At 33.2% G+C, this 21,010-nt stretch overlaps 1 protein-coding gene across 1 annotated transcript in view; it reads right to left on the minus strand.

The window, feature by feature from the left end:
* The window catches only part of SEMA3A (semaphorin 3A), a 200,021-nt gene that overhangs the window by 77,365 nt on the left and 101,646 nt on the right, over positions 1-21,010 (minus strand). Inside the window, 1 exon segment of the mRNA XM_055300759.1 lies at positions 6,876-6,969. Within this exon segment, the coding sequence (XP_055156734.1) occupies positions 6,876-6,969 (94 nt within the window).

Here is a 21,010-nt window from a genome sequence, read left to right on the forward strand (position 1 = left end):
AAACCTTTTCTAAAAGCACCAAAATGCTGTGAATAAGCTATCTACAAATTTCAAAGGCACCTTGGAATATGTAAACGGCTATTGTCTCCGTAATTTTAACTTGTTTTCAATCACTGTAACACTTTTTTTATTAAGGTTGGTATTTTGCCTTTTAACAATTGATAAATAGATGTAATGGAACTTTAAACTTCAAGTGAATTAGTTTTCTTGATCTGTGTGAACAACAGCGCATTAGTTAAGAATGTGTTGTAAAGGCAGCCTAAAATTTTCATGTTCAAGTATTTTCACGTTGCAGCACCTGACATAGGATGCCTTGTATCCTCTTTACCTCGAAAAATCAAAAGTGTTAAATTATTAGTTGAATCTCATTGCCCTCTCAATCACATGTTAGGTAATGAAAATCAGGAACAGTAGAAAGAGAACCACGAAAAGGAGAAAACTGAGCAATTTCATATCAGGGTGCAGTGAGACAGAACACGCCCAACAAGAGGTATAATCAGAAATGGAAGAGTAAAGAACGTAATCAATCCTTTTTTTTATATATCTCTGTGACTTATTTTACTATATAACTGGAAATTAGCAGATTTAGTCCCTTTCCCCTATTTCACTCAATCTTTTTTTAAATTAGGCTTGCTTTAGTTTGACTAAAATCCCTAATTATGGTTGCTATTACATGTAAACTCTATTCAGGGGAGAGCTGAAATAATAAAACAACACCAAAAGAAACTGTTATTTGGATATAAATAGGTATTTGTTTCTCTTATTAATTTATATACTTGTTTCACAACTTATACTTTTTTTTAACTCACTCCCACATAAGCAAGGCAAAAATCAATATACATGAAGGAAAGGCAGAAAGATTGATTTTGTTTTTCTTTCAAGAAGAGATAAATAGGTCATTTAGAGAAGTGCAGAGAGGTCATTAGAGAAAGCAGAGAGTTCTTGAGTTGGAGAACTACTGACCAATTTATTACTAAAAATGGAATTAAAGAACTGACTTGGACACAAAAGGAAGTTCGTGGTTTAGGCACCAGTTGCCTCCAGTCATAAGAAATTCCCTCCCACCTGCATATTATTTTTAGCAAGAGTCAATGTGATTTCTGTGAGCTGTAGGGCACCAGACGATTAAATGACCAGGAAGGGTACATTCTCATATTGTCAGTGCTCACTATCAGTAACCGTTTTTTATACTAGGCCTTAAATCAGATCCTCTGCTGAGATGTCTGTAGGATTCTTACCAGGGATGATTGTTCCACAGAAATTGTAGGACATATTTATTATTTCACTCAAATGTATATAGGTGATAGGATATCCTACTTTTGCATTCTCATAAGCAAATAAATAATAGTCAACTTAGAATATATTTTATTTAATATACTTGTGCATTTCCACCATAGATTAAAGATTTAGTATATTCTGTGGCTATATAAAATAATCTAATGATAACTGAGTATAAGAAATTTACTCTATCTCAGTTGGCTTATTTTGGAGAACAAATATGTTTAACAAAAAAGTCTACTTGCCAAACTTCTTTTGTAGTTTCTAGGTCATTTATGAAGTTATCAAATTATGTGTTGATTCTTGGGCATAGTGTTAATTTTCCAGTTTTCTGACCCTTAATATATGTCTTCTTGAAACCTGAAGCAGTGTATTAAGTAAATGTTATCCTACAATGATTCAGATGCATTTTGATTAAAATGCATACTTTTGAGGTTTTCCAAATGTACTAAGCTACTAGTGAAAGAAAATATGACATTTGTCCAATTTTATTAAATTGATGGTACAATAATATACTCAAGGAATTGTTATATGTATCAAAAAGTGGTTGGGGATACTCTGTCCAACAAAGGTTTTAGTCTCTCCACAAAAGACATAATATGGCAAGTTTGAAGTCTCAAAAATAATACATCAGACTAAGAAAAATTAGTGCTGACAGATGAAACTAACAATCTAAAATATTGTCAAATATGAAAGTGGCTGTTTGAGTATCCTGCCATTCTTTCTTAACTGTAAGTGATTCATCACTAACATAGAATACCCAGTTTTGGTTCATCTCTGAGGAAACCATTCCTTGCTGAGGTGAACAAAGAGTCTAGTGAGCCGCATTTCCACCACGGCAGAATGATCCGAGAAGCCTGTGCTAAAAACAAAAGGTCATATGTACTTCTGGACTTTATGTTCACAGCTCAAAATGAAGTAAAAATGTGGCTTAGATCAGTTAATGTGTTGGATTACAATTCCTAAGAAGGGTGTGGTGAGAAGAAGTAGAAGGTGAAAAAAAAAAAAACATTTCCTGATGAAATCACAGCATTACTAACACAGGTGTAATGTGTGACATGGATGTTGAGCAAAAATCAAACAAACCTAAGGACAAGTCATTATGTTGTTAACACCTTAAGTAAATTCCACTCACAGAGTAGCAGAGTAATTAGAAACAGAGGAAAAATAAATTCTTGTCTCTCTTTCTCTTGCACACAGATACACACAAACACACATATGCAGGGCATGGATGAAATCCATTTTTTTGAGAGTGGGCGGGTGTAGGGATAATTTTGGATTTTTACATCTATTGAGCATCTTCTCTGTACCAATAAATGTAATGTGCTGGCTTTGTTACTTATTTTGTCCTTTTAAAACTAACTTCTTTTAGTAGCTTATATGTGCACATGGTACAAAATTTAAAATATGAAATTTATAAGGTACCAAATCTAAATCTCTCAGATTCCTTTATAGCAACCACTATTATTACTTTCTCTTCTTGGTTTCTACTTCTTCATACATTCTAGAAATATGTAAGTACCCAAATGTGCTACATTATTAAATTCTTATTTAACTTTCACAACAAACTAGTGGAATTAGCATGGCCATGTCATTTTACATATAAAGAAACTAAGGCTCTGGGAGGCTCAAATAATATTTTCAATTATAGTTAATTAATTTAGGGAGTATCTCATTTCATCTAATACCAAGTGAGAGCATATTCTAATGTCAAATTATATTTTTTTCCTGAGGCAAGGCAGAGTTCTAGCTTGGGGAAACAGACCATCACTAAGAGTCCTAGACCCCTGGAATGGATTTCAATAATATTACTTAGTGATGGGTTATTTCTAAATTATTAGCACTACAATGCCTAGGGAAGACTGCAACGAGGAAATAAAACTACTTTCAAGTTGACTACTCTTTACAGATCATGAAAATGTGAGATGACACTTAATTGGTGTGGAAAATATAAGATTTTATTCTTATGTCCACATCTGGCATTTGTTCTGAGTAGGGGAGAAACTGCTATTTTTAATAAAGAATTTTTCTTTCTTTTTTTTTTATAGGAAGGGAAGGGAATTTTATATATATATATATATTTTTTTTAATTTTTATTTATTTATGATAGTCACAGAGAGAGAGAGAGAGGCAGAGACATAGGCAGAGGGAGAAGCAGGCTCCATGCACCGGGAGCCCGACGTGGGATTCGATCCTGGGTCTCCAGGATTGCGCCCTGGGCCAAAGGCAGGCGCTAAACCGCTGCGCCACCCAGGGATCCCTTTAATAAAGAATTTTTAAACAAAGTCACTAAAATTAAAATATTTATAGGTGGATGAAATAAGACTTACTTAAAAATAAATACTGTAATAATTTAACATTGACAATGACTTTTATTAAAGGAGATTTGAAAAATTTACTAAGAAGATTTACAAACTTAGGACAGGTTATAGGATTTGGAGACTTAATTAGTAGCTATGCATTGCTCAGGGAAGAATCCATATTTCCTGTGGTCATCAGCTTAACAACACATGGCACTTTGTTTAAATTCCAGTTAGTTAACATATAGTGTAATATTGGTTTCAGGAATAGAGTTTAGTGATTCATCACTAACATATAATCTCCAGTATTCGTCACAACGAGTGCCCTCCAAGTGCCCTCCTTATACCAGTGAGTTATAATGATGTGTCAGTGTTGGTTCATCACTTGTAAAAATGTACCATTCTGGTGGAGGAAGTGGATAATGGTGGAGTCTATATGAGTGGGTGTGTGGGGGGATATGTGATATCTCTGATGCCTTTTCATTAATTTTACTGTAAACCTAAAACTGCTCTAAAAAGCGAAGTCTATTAAAAATACTAATGATAAAAAACCATGGCATTTTGAAAAGAAGTTATAGCAAGCATTGATAAATTTCATAAACTAATTTTTAAGCTGTCATCTGGGTTTTAAAGTTTATTACTGGTTGAAACTACGTAATAGAAAGACTGATGATATAAAAAGTATCTGTTGTCAAGATTCATCTAACCAGTTGATAGGTGGTTTGAGTCAAACATGAAATTTTATTTCCCAGTATTGGGGAAGAAAACAGCCCAGAAATAACTTGACAATTTCTCTTATGTGCGGAAACAAGGAGAATACATGCAAAATCTCTTGGGCAGATAGGCTTTTCCAATAACCATTCTCTAATATGCAATATACAAACTGTATTTTAGAGACAGGTGCTACCCTTCCATGTAAAAGTTTGGGAAGTGGTATAGAAAATAATTATGTTAAAAAAACTTCAGTTCTTTTTAAAGCGACACAAGAGAAAAATGCCAAGAAACACCCAACAAGGGGAACTAAGTGTCCTATGAGGGGAAGAATTTATATTTTGAGGGATTTTACAAGGTCTAGCATGGCTTGTTCATTTTTCTGTAGCTTGCTCTTCAGAGGATTCAGGAATTAATTTATGTTGACTTGAATAATTTTCCTTGTCCAGAAGCACCAAATACCTCTAAAAGTTACTTGATTATTTTACTGTATCAGGTAAGTAAAGTGTGGACTTCCATGTAAAAGCTGCTTTTCTTTTTAGCCACACATATTCTTCTTGACTCATGAAACTTCCTTCATTCATTTTCCTTTTCACAAACCTATACAGCATTTTCAAAGAAGTTCTAAATAAAACCAAAACGATGGAGTTTCATAGTCTTTGTGGACTTTGTGTGGTTGCATACCATATGAACTATGTAATACTTACTTGTCATCATCCTTTCTCAATGGAATATTAAAATAAATAATCAAGCAAATCCCCACTGAGAAACATACCACAAATTAAAAGCTGCTTTAGGTACAATTTAACATACTGCTTTTGGAGGAATATCTATTTTTTTTTAAATATGCAATTTAAATAAGGCTGCAAGTTTGAGCAAGGTAGAGCTCCTCCCCTTGGTTTAAGACAACCTTCACGTTTCTGTGTGTGCACTTAAGGAAGTCATCCACATGTAATCACTAGGCCATCTGTGAAAAGGAAAATTATAAGTGTGCTACATTTGCTGCATCCCTTCAGGTTTTAAAAGTTTTGTTAAAATGCTCTATAAATGGATCAAATGGACTGAAATTGTCTACATCTGAAAAGCTATACAGGAGATAATTCATGTTATAATGTTCTTATTCTTAATAGAAAAGACATCGGTGAGGCACACTGGTAAAGTAAACATTAGAGAATCCTGGAAAGAATATATCTTCATACTTAATGCTGTAGTCACTAGGACTAGAGTTTATTCTGTTAAGTAGAAAGAGTCGTTCTGTAACAAAAGACTGGTAAAACTGAACTTAAAACACATCAGATAATAACCTGCATTTCCTTTTCAAAAATCTAGATTTCTCATTCAAAATTCAATTAGAAATTTTATACTTGATAAGCTTCACTACTATTTTTATTATTAAATAATGACTTTCTGTATTTTCTAGAAAGGGAAACAAAGAAAAAGAAAAGGAAACAAAAGTTATATAATTTCTACATGATCATATAGAAAAATATATTCGGGAATAGGGTAATGGCCCAGAATCTTTTGTTTCCGGCTACTGGTATGCCCAAAAGTAAAAGAAAAAAAGAAAAATTGTTTAATGATGTATCACTTTTTGTTTGTGTGTTTATTTAATATAGTCTAAAGGTGATTAAAAGTATGTGGAAATGGGACACCTAGATGGCTCAGCGGTTAAGCGTCTGCCTTCCAGCTCAGGGCGTGATCCCGGGGATCGAGTCCCCCGTCGGGCTCCCTGCATGGAGCCTGCTTCTCCCTCTGCCTGTGTCTCTGCCTCTCCCTCTCTCTCTCTCTTTTTCTCTGTCTCTCGTGAATAAATAAATAAAACCTTCAAAAAAAAGTATGTGTAAACAATTCTTTATCTTTCAACAGAGACTAAAGTTTTCTTCTTTTGCTTACTTCGGTCTTCCTATTTCCATCCCTTTGAATGATAACTAAGCATTTCCCTACCCAGCCACATTGTTGAAGGAAAAGAAGATGAACCGAAAAGAAGGTGGTTAGAGGAAAGTGTAGAGGAAATACATTAAATGTTTTGTTACATTAAAAAAAGAGACCTAAAGTTAAAAAAAAATAAAAGATAAATACAGAGGTCCTTCATTAATTCAAGGTAACACAATAGGGCCAATTGTATGACCATTAAAACTGATTGTGCTGATTAAGTTGTCCAAACGTTGAGAGTGTGACAAATCTTGGAACTATAATGAACAAGATAGACTGAATCTCATTCTTTCCTTCTGACTTGTTGAAATGCCCCCTGGAAACACCTCTTTCATAAAATGAAAACCAAAACCATTTTCTCTCAGAATATAAATTTTAAAGTTCTAGTGGGGATGTGTAGTTATTGAGTAGACAACTTTAAAGACACTTATTAAACCATCTTGATTAAAAAGAATCACAGACTAGACACTGTAAAAATCAAAGCAGCATTTAGTGTTTTTCTTTATTTTAAAAATATTTGAAAATATTTCAACTGACATCCTCCTGAAATAGTTTGTGATTAAGAGTGGAAAATCTTGGCATATAAAAAAGGTACATGCGGTCTGGTTGTTATCCTTAGAAAATTCACTGTTTAACTAATCGTTGACCACATACCTATTAAAAGAGATGCCGTCAGCAGTTTAGGGTCATATGGACTCTTCCCACGGCCATTTTCAAAATGTGAGTCCTCCAGCTTAAAAATGTTATCCTGTAGAAAAGAAAAAGAAGGACTGAATTTATTTACAATAAGAGCTATGTTAACATACCTGTTAATCAAAGAGAGGTTGAGTACATGCATCCACTATCAAGAGGAATTATTTGTGTGAACTTTAGAGATAGCAAAATAACTTAGATGGATTAAAACCAACTCTTACCAGCCAAGTATCTACTTAGCTCAGTGATTTTTGGTAACATTGAGCATGTTTTAAGTAACAATGTATAAATGAACTCTAAGGAATAAGACATGTCATGATAAGAATAGAGTGATCATCTTATCACATAGGTATGCCAAGCACGCCCCTAATGGCTCTTGAAAGGAGAGAATTTTAAATTTAAATGACTCCTTCTTCCTTCACATAGAGGAAAAAATAGCAATCTGCTATATTAGATCTAGAACAAAATGTACTATATCGTACTTTTCTGTATGTACTTCCCAGAAGGAAATGCTAAATAGTCATAGCAGTCACTTCCCCATTCCTTCATTTGTACATTTTTCTGTTTATATGCTTCTCAAGCATATAAATCACTCACATTAGAAGGTGGAAGAGTACTGAAACTATCTTTCTCAATTTCTGTAGGTGTGAGATAACAAACTGTATGTTAGCAGGGGTGTGCCTAGAGGCAGTGTCATCAGAACAACAGCACAGAGGTGACACAATTTTATCAGAGGAAATCTGCTCAGTTGAGGCTCAAGGACCCAGGAACTGGAGTGAACATCCAACTACACGCAGAAAGATGCCTACCTACCAAGGTAGAAAGTATTCCAGAAAGCACTGCAACAGAAGCCTTAATAAAGAAGTAACTAACTCATGACTGAGATCCTGTTCTCAGAATGCACCAAGCTACTGTCCAAATGACAGTGGAGTAAACCGAGAGAAGGGTAATTACTGAGCACTCTTTTTAGAACCATGTTCTCTGGGAATTAATTAGGTCAGAATATATATGCTTTTTCCAGTAGCACATTAACTTGTCCACAGACTGAAATAAAATAGCTTTTTTGGCAATTTCTCTACTACTCACATAAAGTATTTTCTATCTCCTTAGAATAATAAAGGTTGTTCATTTTATGGCCAGTAAGGATCACTTTATTTGACATTTAATATTTCTGATGGAGCTAATGGCAGAGTTTCAAATTATGACTCTTAAATTTCATTTGAGTTAAGGAAGAAGAGTGCAAAAGGAAGCAAACCAAAAACATTCTCTCTCTTTATTACTGCGAGTGTGAATTCCTGATTTTATCCTTTCCTTGCAGTGATTCTGTATTGGTAATTAGCCTTCCCCTAGCAATGATGGTCCTTCAGCTGAGTTCTGAAATTCACAGAGCACAGAAATTTATGAGGTTTCGCAGAATTGTGCTAAGTTGTAGTGGGAAGGGCAGTGAGTCAAAAGTCAGGCCCATTTGGGCCAATGATCAGCTCTGCTTCTTGGGTCACCAATTAATCTCTCTGAGCCCTAGGTCTCTGAAAGTCAATGCCAATAGGATATTTAACCTCACATGTTTATTATAAGGATTTATTATAAGGATTAAAGAATTGAAATAAATGATTTTTAAGCCGCAAAATAAAAAATGAACACAATTTATTTTTACTTTATATCACTCGCATAACCACTATAACAAAAGAATATGAAAGTTCAACACAGGGACACCTGGGTGGCTCAGTGGTTGAGCATCTGCCTTTGGCCCAGGGCATGATCCCGGTCCCAGGATTGAGTCCCGCATCCGGCTCCCGGCAGGGAGCCTGCTTCCCCCTCTGCCTTGTCTCTGCCTCTCTCTGTGTCTCTCATAAGTAAATAAATAAATCTTTTAAAAAAAGAAAGTTTAATACATATTGCTATCGTTATCGTAAACCTCCCTAGCATAATCTGAAAGAAATATTACTTTAAGGTAGTTTTCTAAGTACCCAAATTATAAACTTGTTTACAAATATAAATTTATCATAGGCACTTGGGTATTAAAATTATAATACGAAGCTTGACATATGCCAGGAAGAAGCACAGAAAAATCGCTTCAGTATTATTTAGATATATTTTGACAAAAATTAGGTAGTAATCCAAAAGAAATACACTCAGTAAAAGATACACACTCTATTGCTACAAATCACAGAAAATGCTATTAAAATTTGTATATGTGATTATTTCTCATAGTAAAGAAGAAGCAGGGAGAAGTGATGGTGTAGTAGAAAATATTTTTCTAGGTATTATTATAAATTTCTTGTCCTTATAACACATTCTACAAAACTGGCAAAAGATAGAGGAGGTACCCGACAAAGTATGAGACATGTGATGTGTGGGATCATGTGTCCAAGTTAATGAGACAACGCCAAGGTAGATAAGAAATTCTCCCAACCTCATGTTTAATATTTGATTTACAAGGTCAAGGATTAAACTTCATAGTAGAGAGGTTAAGCATGTTAGTTATGGTTTAAAAGGAGATGAAAATCTACCCTTTGCCATGGTGTCAGATAATGTGTTCAAAGCTGGCCTTTCACTTTCCCTTTTTTTCCTTTAAATGTAACTATTACCCAGATTTCTGGGTATCTATCGTGTAATTCTGTTTTCTTCTGTAACCCTATTAAAAGGGAAAACATTGGATTTCCTTCCCAGCCTACTGACAAGGGAGCCTGGAATAAACATAATTTGATTTTTGAATAGGGAGACAAAAGACATTTCTTACACAAAAATGTTTATAGTGCAAAGTTTATACCTACAACATACAGTAATGGGGTGCAAACGTGTTGCTATCAGACAGAAATGAGTGTCCCTGGCTCTGTTTTTTATTAATTCTGAGCCTCAGACCATTCCTAAAACTTTCTGAAAGGTATGCTCTAACAAAATTTATTAATTTCATTTTTCTGTTGTTTAAAGTCGTACAGTAAAATCATCCTTTCCTACACTGATCAGTATCTCCTGTGCCACAGTGGAAATGCTTGCCTGTATTTTCATCAGTGGAAATTAGGATGGGTGTTTAAAATATATCTAAATGCCATAGACTCCCAAGATGCACTGAAAATTTTTCTTACCTATTAGCCAGACCACAGTCTACTTCAAAAGTTTTCTTGAAAAATATCACTAATTACAGTATGTGTAAATTTCTCAAATAAAACAGACTATCCTTTTAATATGTCTGATAAATTCAATGTGATTGATATGAAGAAACACCTACATTGCTGTTTTTGTTATCTTGTGAGTGAGACCTATCAGATGTGTGAAGATATTAGCCCATTGTAAAAAAACCAACTCTGTTAATAGAACCGAATGTTACTATTCAATGTTGTCATATGTAACATATCACATAGACAACCTTCTGTCTGGGCTAAGAAGCCTTTCGAAATCTGACTGCTACTCAATGATGTTCTGTTTTAAGAGTGTTGAATATATCACATGTGCAAGTAATAAGACCACAGAAATCCTAAGACCAACGTACACAATTAAACTTCATAGCTTTCTAAGACTTACGTGGGCTGAAGTAATTTTCATTTTTAGAAATCCGTGAACAAAAAAAAAATCTATCTGTATGGATTCTAATTGCTTTAGCAGATACTGTGAGCATATCATATAAGTTATTGGGCCATATTTTATTACATGATTGCATCAGTTTTCAGCAACTATTTTTAGCTTTCAAGACCACTCTTTCCCCTTTGTCTTTTGGATTTCCTGAATGTTATTAGACTGTGGTGAGGTAAGGCATTAGAGGAAATAATAACTGTGCTAATGTCTAATCCAAAGTCTTATGAATTATAAACCATTGGTGACATCATGGCAATAAATTTCCTAAATCTCAATCTTCCCCAAGTAATAAATTTAGGTAACAAAGTTGTAATTGTAGTTGTTTTATTTAATGATTAAAACATAAATGATGTTTGTAAAAAAGAAAGAAAAAAGAAAAGAAAAGAAAATCCTACCTATATATGACAGGATTGCCATTTTGGGTGGGAAACCAAATAAAATTAGGCCAAACCAATACTTGGACAGTAATTAAAAACGTATATCATTCTATTTTTTTTCCTAATTGCTCTTTCTCCTCTCTTGTCCTTCCCAAGAGACCCCTTGTTTGCCAGTTATGTTGAATTATCAAGGATTCCCTGGTCACACTACACTTTTCCTCATCTCTGCCTGAAACTTCTTTCTTCTCCCCTCACCTATCCTCCTCCCTCAACCCCAGAGTGAACTTCCTTTCCTTGAAGAGTAAATTAAAAGTCTCTTCCTAGGAGAAGTCTTAAGAGATTCCTGCAGATATAATTTATTAGCTTCCTTTGTGCATATCCTAATTAACAATACTACACAGGCAATGACTGTATTGGCTTCAGCAAAGACGGGATGTAATAGGATCTCACAGGAAATATTGTGGCATAGTGTATTTTGCCCAAAGGAGATGCTTTTGTGGATCAAATTCATCCGGAATTTACTTTCCCTAAAAAGGTGACTAGATCTATGTTTTGTAATATTATAGCCAAGATCCACATGCGGCTATTCAATTAATTAAAACTAAAAATCCCACTCCTCAGTTACACTAGCTACATTTCAGGTGCTCAACAATCCCATGAGGCTTGTGAATATAGGACTTCATAGGTGCAGCTCTAGATCCTGAATCCCATTCCCTTAACAGCAAAGAATAAAATTGGAAATCAGAACGGTCTCCAAGGAAAGAAGACTTGTCATCACACCTCAGTCATAGTAAAAAAAAAAAAAAAAAAAAAAAAAAAGTCCATGAAATCTACAAGAAGGGATTACACTAAAAACAATAGTTTAGTTTTTTTTATTTTTATAAATCAGGGTTATACTAAGTACCATTTAATGGCAGTACAGATGAATAAATACATGTCCCGAATATTCCTATGTGTCATTTTTCTCCCATTTGACTCACTTTAATCTACACAGGTACACATTTGACTCATTATTTAAAGTTTAGGTCATGATACACAATCCATTTAATGTTCATTGATTTTCCCCAGCAGAAAAAGATAATTTCTCCCTGGAACTTGCATAGCAATCTATTCCTACCCTCTTAGTGTCATTTGTCACCTTCAACTTTGATATTCCATGTTTCATATATTCTTTTTTCCTATTAAATTATTTTGAGTTGAGGGAAAAATCTTATTCACCATGTATTTTTTTTCAAATACTAAATACTAGAATTGAGTTACAGCTCAGTGAAAGAATGAGTGAATAAATGAGTGAATGTGTGACTGAGTTAAAAAAGCTTTATAGAAAAACTGTATCTCAGGAATAGAAAGGACATAAACCCTGGACTCTAGGGGCTGATGATTTAAGGATACGACCCAAATGAACACAATTGTGTGGTAGAAGCAGACTATAAAATTCAAATATTAAAGGAGGTTTTAAAAATTTTTTTAAAGGTTTTATTTATTTATTCATGAGAGACATAGAGAGAGAGGCAGAGACACAGGCAGAGGGAGAAGCAGGCTCCATGCAGGGAGCCTGACGTGGGACTCCATCCCGGGTCCCCAGGATCACACCCTAGGCTGAAGGCAGATGCTCAACCACTGAGCCCCCGAGTGCCCCTAAAGCAAGTTTTAAATTGAGTTTTAGGAAATATACCCTTTAACTTTTTCATGTTTTGTCATACTATTTATTACTAATACTTGTTATATATTTCAAATATGGGTTTAATCTTACTATAAATGATAAAAAATAAAACCTAGTGACAAATAGTTTTGTCGTTTTGTTTTTATATCCCTTTTCCACTTTAATAATTTTCTTTGGGCCTTATTAATAAATCTTACCCCTCTTAATAGAGACTTCAATGAAGAGAGTAAAATTACCAGAATGTTCCTTCGCAGACAAAAATCTTTCTGACCAATGTAATCTCTCTCCTGTGTTTCCTGTCATTCCAGTGTAACTGCTCCACTTCACCATTTTGTACTCAACAGAAATTACTTCAAGTAATTGCTGGATATAGGCAAACTAGAAGAACTGTTTTGACTTGCCAGATGTAATTTTCTACTTATAAAAATACATAATTTCTTACTGGCATTTCATATTTATATCTATTTTAGATACCTTCTAATTTATGTTTTATGAAAACTTTTATGAAACACTAATATAAATATTAATTAATATGATAAATACATATTGAACTTGACCAAGAAGTATGTTTGAAATGTGAAGGTAAAATGTCTAACTCAAGGAGCATAAAAGAAATTATGACAAAAATTATGTTTAACAATAATACACTATATACATACAACATTAAATGCTTATAAAGCTATCTGGAGGTTATTTCACTTAACAATGAACATATACTAAGTGTTAATGATGTCCTAGTACTTCAAGTATATTATTTCATTTTAATCTTCAATTAACCCTAACTATTATTATGCCAGCTTTACAGATGAGAAACTGAGATATTTACACAATACTCAAAGTCATAAAGCTGATTAGTAATCGAATAAGATTTGATAACAGAACTCTTTCCCAAATCCATGTTTTTAACTACTACATGTTAAAAAAATGGGTTTATTATACGTAGTATGTGAGATACACCCTGAAATATTAGAAACTGGAAGCCATAGGAGTTTCAAAATGGGGTTAATTTTCTGTTTCAGCATAGGAAGAAAGGCTTTATTTGATTTCATACCTAAAAAAATGTATTTTGGTGCAAGATGAGTATATCTGTGAGTATGCATGTGTGTATATTTGTGTGCTCTGGTTGTGGGTGGCATAGGGTCAGAGGACACCATAGGGAGAGGGCAGAGAAAACAGGGAGGCAGATTATTCTATCTAGGAGAAACAGCATTAATAAAATCCCCTTAAAATAGATTCATAGTTGATAAATAACAAAGCTGAATTTAGACAATGAAGAATATATACATACATTAAGAGAAGGCTAAAAAATACATTTGGAATCAAGCTGTGGAAAGTTTTCTCTGCCAAAATAAGCATTTTAATGTGTATTCAGAAGGTGTCAGTGATACAGTGATAATTTTAGCTGGAGAACAATAGCATCAAAGAGGTGCAATATTATGATGAATCTGACAGCAATGTGCAGGATGATTTGGAGACATACATGCCTGGTGGCAGGAAAAGAACCACTGCCATAGTCAGGGGAGGGGAGAAACAGGCCTTTTTACACACTACAGCAATTTAAAAGATTTTTGTATTCTGTATGTTGTGTCTTGCTTGGTCAGGTTGTTTGGTCAACCTTCTTTGTAGCTCACATTTTTTAACTTCTTTTACAACAGAATCCTCTTTCATTTTCCAGCAAAGCTATAGATTCTTGCCTCAAGAAAACTAAGCTAGGCATACGCATGTTTTATAAGCAATCTTTAGGGATCACTGACATTATGTCATAGTCATGTTAAGAGGTTCCAAATTAGTTATTCTATAAGGACCTTTCTATTCCTAACATGGTACGATTCTATTATCCTATCACTGTGAACATGGATACTTGCTCCAAGTTCTTTGTTTTCCCTTCTTGAGCATAATGCAGAGGATTATTCAGATTTTTAAAAGTCATTTTCCTTTTCATTCTCTATATACTGTTACTTGGAATTCATTTATTTTTATAAATTCAGCCTCTGAACTTCAGTCCCAATTCTTCTGCCATTGTAATCATTCAAACTTAGTTTCCTGGCCTGTTTGAATCTCCTTATTTTCCATAGTTATTTCAAAGTTGAGAATCACTTAAACTCCTTGACTCTTCAAGAGAATATAATACTAATTACATATAATAAACATCATAAAAACTAGTATATCAGAAAGCATTTTTAACATTGTACATTGTAGGAAGATACAAAAGAAATGTAAACCTGGTCTCCATTACTGAATGTTCTATGAATAAAGCAAATATAATTTGCTGCACTGATTATAATGTATTAGTCCTGCCTTAGATTTAACTATGATTTCAGCCATATTATATCATACTAGAATTTTATCTTTCTCTGCAATAAAAGAAACAAAATATCACTGCAAATAAATGACTATTAATTGGAAAGTAAAACAAAATCAAATAATCAAAGAGAAACCTCAGGGAAAGACTGAAAGATAAATTCAAAAAAGGATTTACATCTATAAGGACTTTTAAGTTTGAGTATATTAACAATGCCTTCTTTTCATATTAATGAGCTCTTTGAGTAGGGTTTTTTTTGTTTTTGTTTTTCTTTGTTTGTTTGTGAGAGCAAGTGCATATGTGGGAGATGAGGGCAGAGGAAGAGGGAAAGAATCTTAAAGCAGATTCCATGCCCAGCATGGAGCCTGACCTGGGGCTCCATTTCACAACCTTGAGATCATGACCTGAGCTAAAATCAAGAGTCAGACTTTGACTGAGTCAGCCAGGTGCCTCTTGTTTTGAGTAGTTTTAGATGTATAAGAACTATAATGGGACACCTGGGTGGCTCAGTGGTTGAGCATCTGTCTTTGGCTCAGGGCATGATCCTGGGGTCCTGGGATCAAGTCCCGCATCCGGCTCCCCATGGAAAGCCTGCTTCTCCCTTTGTCTCTGCCTCTCTCTGTGTCTCTCATGAATAAATGAATTAAATGGCTTTAAATCCAAAAGGTAGTCATTGGGAAGATAAAATATTTAGTCAATAATAAATAATAAGTATTATACTTATTCAATAATTACCACTACTTTTTTATATACATGCATGTTGGAAAGGGAATTTTCCTTAGCAAGGAAAGCTACAAAATCAACTATATAACTTTTTTAACAGAAATAAACTTTATCTATTAAATTAAATAATAAAAATATGCCAGTTATATAAGATATGATCCACTTTAATATTCATGATCTATGATCGTTCTCTAGATACATTTACACAGACTTCTTATTGAATATAATTTCTGTTCCTGAGAAATTCTTAGGATCCAAAACAGAAGGAAGGATAACATCATTAAAGCAGACATTTCCAATAAGTTCATCTACTTAAGCCTAAGTAGGGATAGTTGGCTCCTGGCCCCACTGATTTCAGTGTCTGCAGTCTTTTCAAGAGTTCCCTGAGCAGGAATTGTACCTCTGAAATTGGTCTCCAGAGACCATATGGCTTTACTGTGATCCAGAAGATTCCTGCCATCTGTACTTTAAGGTAGATGTGATAAACTATTATTTATGGATTATGAAATCTAGATGCTATGACTCATTATGCTAATTATTAATCTTTTTTGAAGTGCCAATATCCTTATCAATGAAATGGAAATAATCCATAGATTTGCCTCAAGGATTAAATAAAATATATTGTGTTTTAACATAGAGAAGTATATTTAAACCACACAGACATCTAGTTAGATACAATTTTAATCATCATAAATACACTATAAGTGGTATAACTTTGCTATAATAGCATGCTGATAACTGATTTTCAATAATAATAATAGTTAATATCTATTAAGCAACTATTAGCCAAGCACAGTCTCCTAAGTGCTTTGTAGGAATTACTTTTTTACCCTCACAATACCCCTTGAAATACATAGTGGGATTATTCTAATTTTGTATATGAAGTAACAAAGAGAAAAAATGACTTGCCTAAGGTCACATATATAGCATATATATATATCCAAGTAAGCAATTTCTAAAATCAGGAATAGCTGGAGAAATTAAAATATATATACATATTTTTTGTACTTGATTTGAACAGCCATGTTACTTCATGAATACACATCATACATAAAATGTTGTCATAATACTATCTCTTAACTTTGCATTCCCTGTTGTTCACATATTAGGTGCCTTGAATTAATCTTAATTGAATCGATTATGACAGATAAAACTATATTTAAAATAGTCCTTGCATTATACTATTAATATAGTAAAGACAAGTAGAAGGAATTAACATATTTCTAACCTTATTTGCAGAGAAAACATATGAAATTACTTTGTTCCCAAGTTTGTGAAAAATTAGTATCACTTTATCTTAGTAACAATATACAGTCCTTGCAGCTGGATTAAATAGGATTTGCCCTCTAAATTTAAGGAACCTGAATTTATCTGGGTTCCTCAAACAAACAATGACATAATTCATCTGCTTTTTGTCATCATTAAAATTAATGATATAAACCAAGGAAAACAGAAAGCATATGTGTTCATACTTCATGCAGATTATGTTTTTAATAGGAGCTTAATTTGAGTTTATGCAGATATCACATACCTGTCATAGTATAATTATTCAGTTATGAATGCTTGTTAACTCCCAAGGTGTATAACAATGAAAGGAAAAATTCTGTCTCAGCTAAAATGAGAAATTCCAGAACATGAACAATTTAGTCTCTAGTGTTTTACCCCACTGAGACCTGATGAAGTAAGTGCAACCTAAGAGCAGATCAATGGCCCCCCAAAAATAAAACAGTGGAAGAATTCACTTAATCTTTCTTTCCATGTGCATTTTAAGTCTTCTATGTTCAAAGCATAGTTACTTCATTTGCCATCTTAACATTTCATAAAGCACCAGAGTTTTTTTATCCTAAATTGCAAAAGTACAGCTATTATTTTTTTACCAGTTCTTTTTATAAATGAATTTGTTACATCCATGATTAGACAGCACTAGGAATTTTTATCAACTTAAATGTAAATATGTCAATATAAAGAAGCATTTGTACTGTATTGAAATTTGTTCATATGGATTCTTTACTTATCAAGGTTGTTTCTAGATACTATCTGGGAAATGATGAGGTCAATAGAATTAACATTTTATTTCTACCAAGGTATGTTTAAGTGAAGCCTGGTCATCCAAATATTGTCATAGTCACATCATGTAAATATGATTTTCTGTTAGCAAATTAGGAAATATTTAAACATTTATTATTTTGGCCAGAGATAATATAGGAGAGAATCCTATGAATTCTTTGTGAGAGTATAAATTTTAGAGGATCATTTGGGAATTAGAAAGAACCTGAAAAATATCCACATACTTTAATTTGATTATTTTACATCTGGAAATACATAAAAATAAAAATAAAAAAAGGAAAAGATTAAAACAAGATAAAGTTCATCATGAAATTTAGAATGCCGAAAAAAAAATTAAATACCAAAAAGGAAGGGGAGTAAATTATGTCATAGCTACACAACTGATTATAATACAGGCCTTAAAATAGATGCATCTATTAATTATGTTATAATACCTAAAATTAATACCTATTAAAACACTGCTGAAGCAATAATGCAATAATTATGTAAGATGCATGGCAAAAAAAAACTGAAGGGAATTCGTTACAATATTGTCTCTAGTTTATGTTATTTGCATATTTTTCTATTTATATTGTTTTTCTCTTAATATTTTGTGCAATAATCCTATGGCTCATAGAAAACAGGGTCTCTGTATCTTATTCTCTAAGCAAATCTTCAAATTGACAGAACATGGGCTGAATGTGGCCTGAGACATGCTTTATTTGTTGGCACAAGGTTTTGAAATTTTCTATTTGAATGCCTTTTCACGAGACTTAGGAATTTTCATTGGACAATTCGTTCCCACTGTTCCCTAGGGTTTTGTATTTCCTTCTTCATCTAAATTTTTTTAAAAAAAATTTATTTATTTATCCATGAGAAACACAGAGAGAGAGAGAGAGAGAGAGAGAGAGACAGAGACAGAGACAGAGACATAGCTAGAGCGAGAAGCAGGCTCCATGCAGGGAGCCCGATGTGGGACTCGATCCCAGGACCCTGGGATCACGCCCTGGACTGGGTGGCACTAAACTGCTGAGCCACCAGGGCTGCCCCATCTAAAATTTTATGTCACCTGTATAGTTATCTCAGGCATTTGAGTTTGCAACCCCTACAAACTGAATCATCAACTGGATCAATGTACTGCATTTATATCTACTAGTCCCCATTTTTCAGATGTACTTCATACAACAAAGTCCTCAGAAGGAATGTGGTCACGCTCACATATCTCATGGTAAAAGTACTACAAGGTTTAGCAATTAATCATGGTTAAACATAGAACTTAATGGGGACTTCAAAGTGATTTGAAACTCAACTGTCATAGCATCATAAATTTCTAGGTTTTTTGCTCATTCTTTTCATATAATTAAGTTGATCTATATACATACTGCTCTTAACAATGTCTCTTTTATTTTAAAAAATGGACTGTTCCAAATATTTACATCTAAATTAATTATCCAGAATCCTTAAGAGTTGAGTTTTAAGAGTGTATAGTGAACTACTGAAAAATACAAGCACAGCAGTCTTTACAGAAATGCTCCGATATTAGGTGACTTCTTTTGCTTTCAAATTAGTAACCATAGAGACATTCTATATCAGATGTTGAGTTGACTTTTGGGTCATTATTTCTAATCTATTACAGTACAAATCTGAATTATTTACAAATGAATCTAACTGGTAGAAGTCAGTTTCTGGCTAAGTCAGATTTCTTTGTTATCAAATAATTATATTTATATTCTGGAATAAATCAAGGATTTTTATTTGGTTTATTAAATAGAATGTTTGATGTTGAAAATTAAACTGTGTACATCCAAAATTACCATTCACATGGACTGGAAATTTATATCATTCTAAATGACATTTTTAATTAGAGAAAACAATGAATCTTTATTATAAATTATTTTAAGAGTAGTTGAAAGCTCAATTAATATCTTGCTCAGCTTATTCATAGCCATTTACTCTTCTTAAAAAATATACTTTATGTGCTCGCTTCGGCAGCACATATACTAAAAAATATACTTTAATCCCTGTCATTAAGAAATAAAGTCTTAGGGGTGGGGAGAATATTAATACATAAAAATTGAGAGTAGTAAAAATTAATTACTTTAAGCTATGACATATATTCCTACATAATTTGTGTCATGCAAATTCAAAATGAAGAGAGAGTTTAAATAAGTTGAAAAAAGAATGTATGTGATATATTTGTGGCATACTTAGAATGGCTCAGTTTGAACAGATGTGAGAATAGAAGAAAAGAAAAATTTAGCAAAATTGTGCTAAGTCTAGGCACTGCTGAATTAAAAAACAAAACTGTCATATTTACGCAAGTCTATGTTTGATCAATGTTGATGGGTAATACATATAATTACAATCAGAAAGCCCCTAAATAACTATGTATGCTAACGGGAAACTTGGAAAAAATATGCAAATATAAAGAAGTTGTGTTGGAAAACTGATTATGTCTGTATATGCATTATAGTTCTAAGTATGCCTACACCTATGTATATACACACACATGCATGTATACTACATATTTGACCTCATATATATAACACATACAAAGATAGGTACAACTTAATATTATGTATCTTAAAATCTTAAGTATGATAGTGGGTTTACAAGTATTTTAAGATATAGATACATACACTACAGTGTGTATGTTAAAGGCTAAGAAAACAGACAATTTTTTGAAATTATAATATAGACTAAAGATTCCCTATTTTATTCTGCTCTCTTCCTTTTTTATTTGTTTCTCTCTAACATTATGGTGAGCAAGATTGAGGATGACTTGCTTTGTGGTGGCAGAAGAAAAACACTTAAAAAAATCGATTGTACCTTTGGGGTCGCATTTTGGTTTGCTTTGTAGTTTTGCTTTAATTCTGCTCCCTTGACCAGTATGTTCACTCTCCATGCTACCGTTGTGTGCTAGCACACTCAGAGGTAAGAGGTAGTGTCTTTGAAAGAGTAGAATATATTATATATGTTTCATTCATTTTCAAATGGTAAATTATTTATTTGAGCTGCATTCTAGCTGCAAAGCTAAATAACAAGGATAAGCAAAAGGAAGTGGGAAGTGGAAGAAGCTCAAAATGATAATAAAAGAACAGGGAAGATAATGAAAAGGCGGTGAGCATATTGTGGAGTAGTAAATCCTGAGGAATTCAGGTAATTTCTAATATTATTATTATTACTGAAGAATACTGTAATGCTAAAGCAATTGCATTTGCAAAAGAAATCTACTTTCTTGTAGATCTTTATTTATGATCCTGTGTAGAAATGTTATGCTTCAATTTAAAAAGAAAAGGGACCATTACATTACCTTGGAAAAATTTAGTTCTGAGGTCCTTTTCAAAGGATGACCAAGAAAATCTAAAAGCAACTTGGATATAGAAAATCTAGGCAAAGTGTAAAATGCTCT

Source organism: Nyctereutes procyonoides, unplaced genomic scaffold (genome assembly GCF_905146905.1).
Source record: "Nyctereutes procyonoides isolate TBG_1078 unplaced genomic scaffold, NYPRO_anot_genome, whole genome shotgun sequence".
Taxonomy (NCBI): domain Eukaryota; kingdom Metazoa; phylum Chordata; class Mammalia; order Carnivora; family Canidae; genus Nyctereutes; species Nyctereutes procyonoides.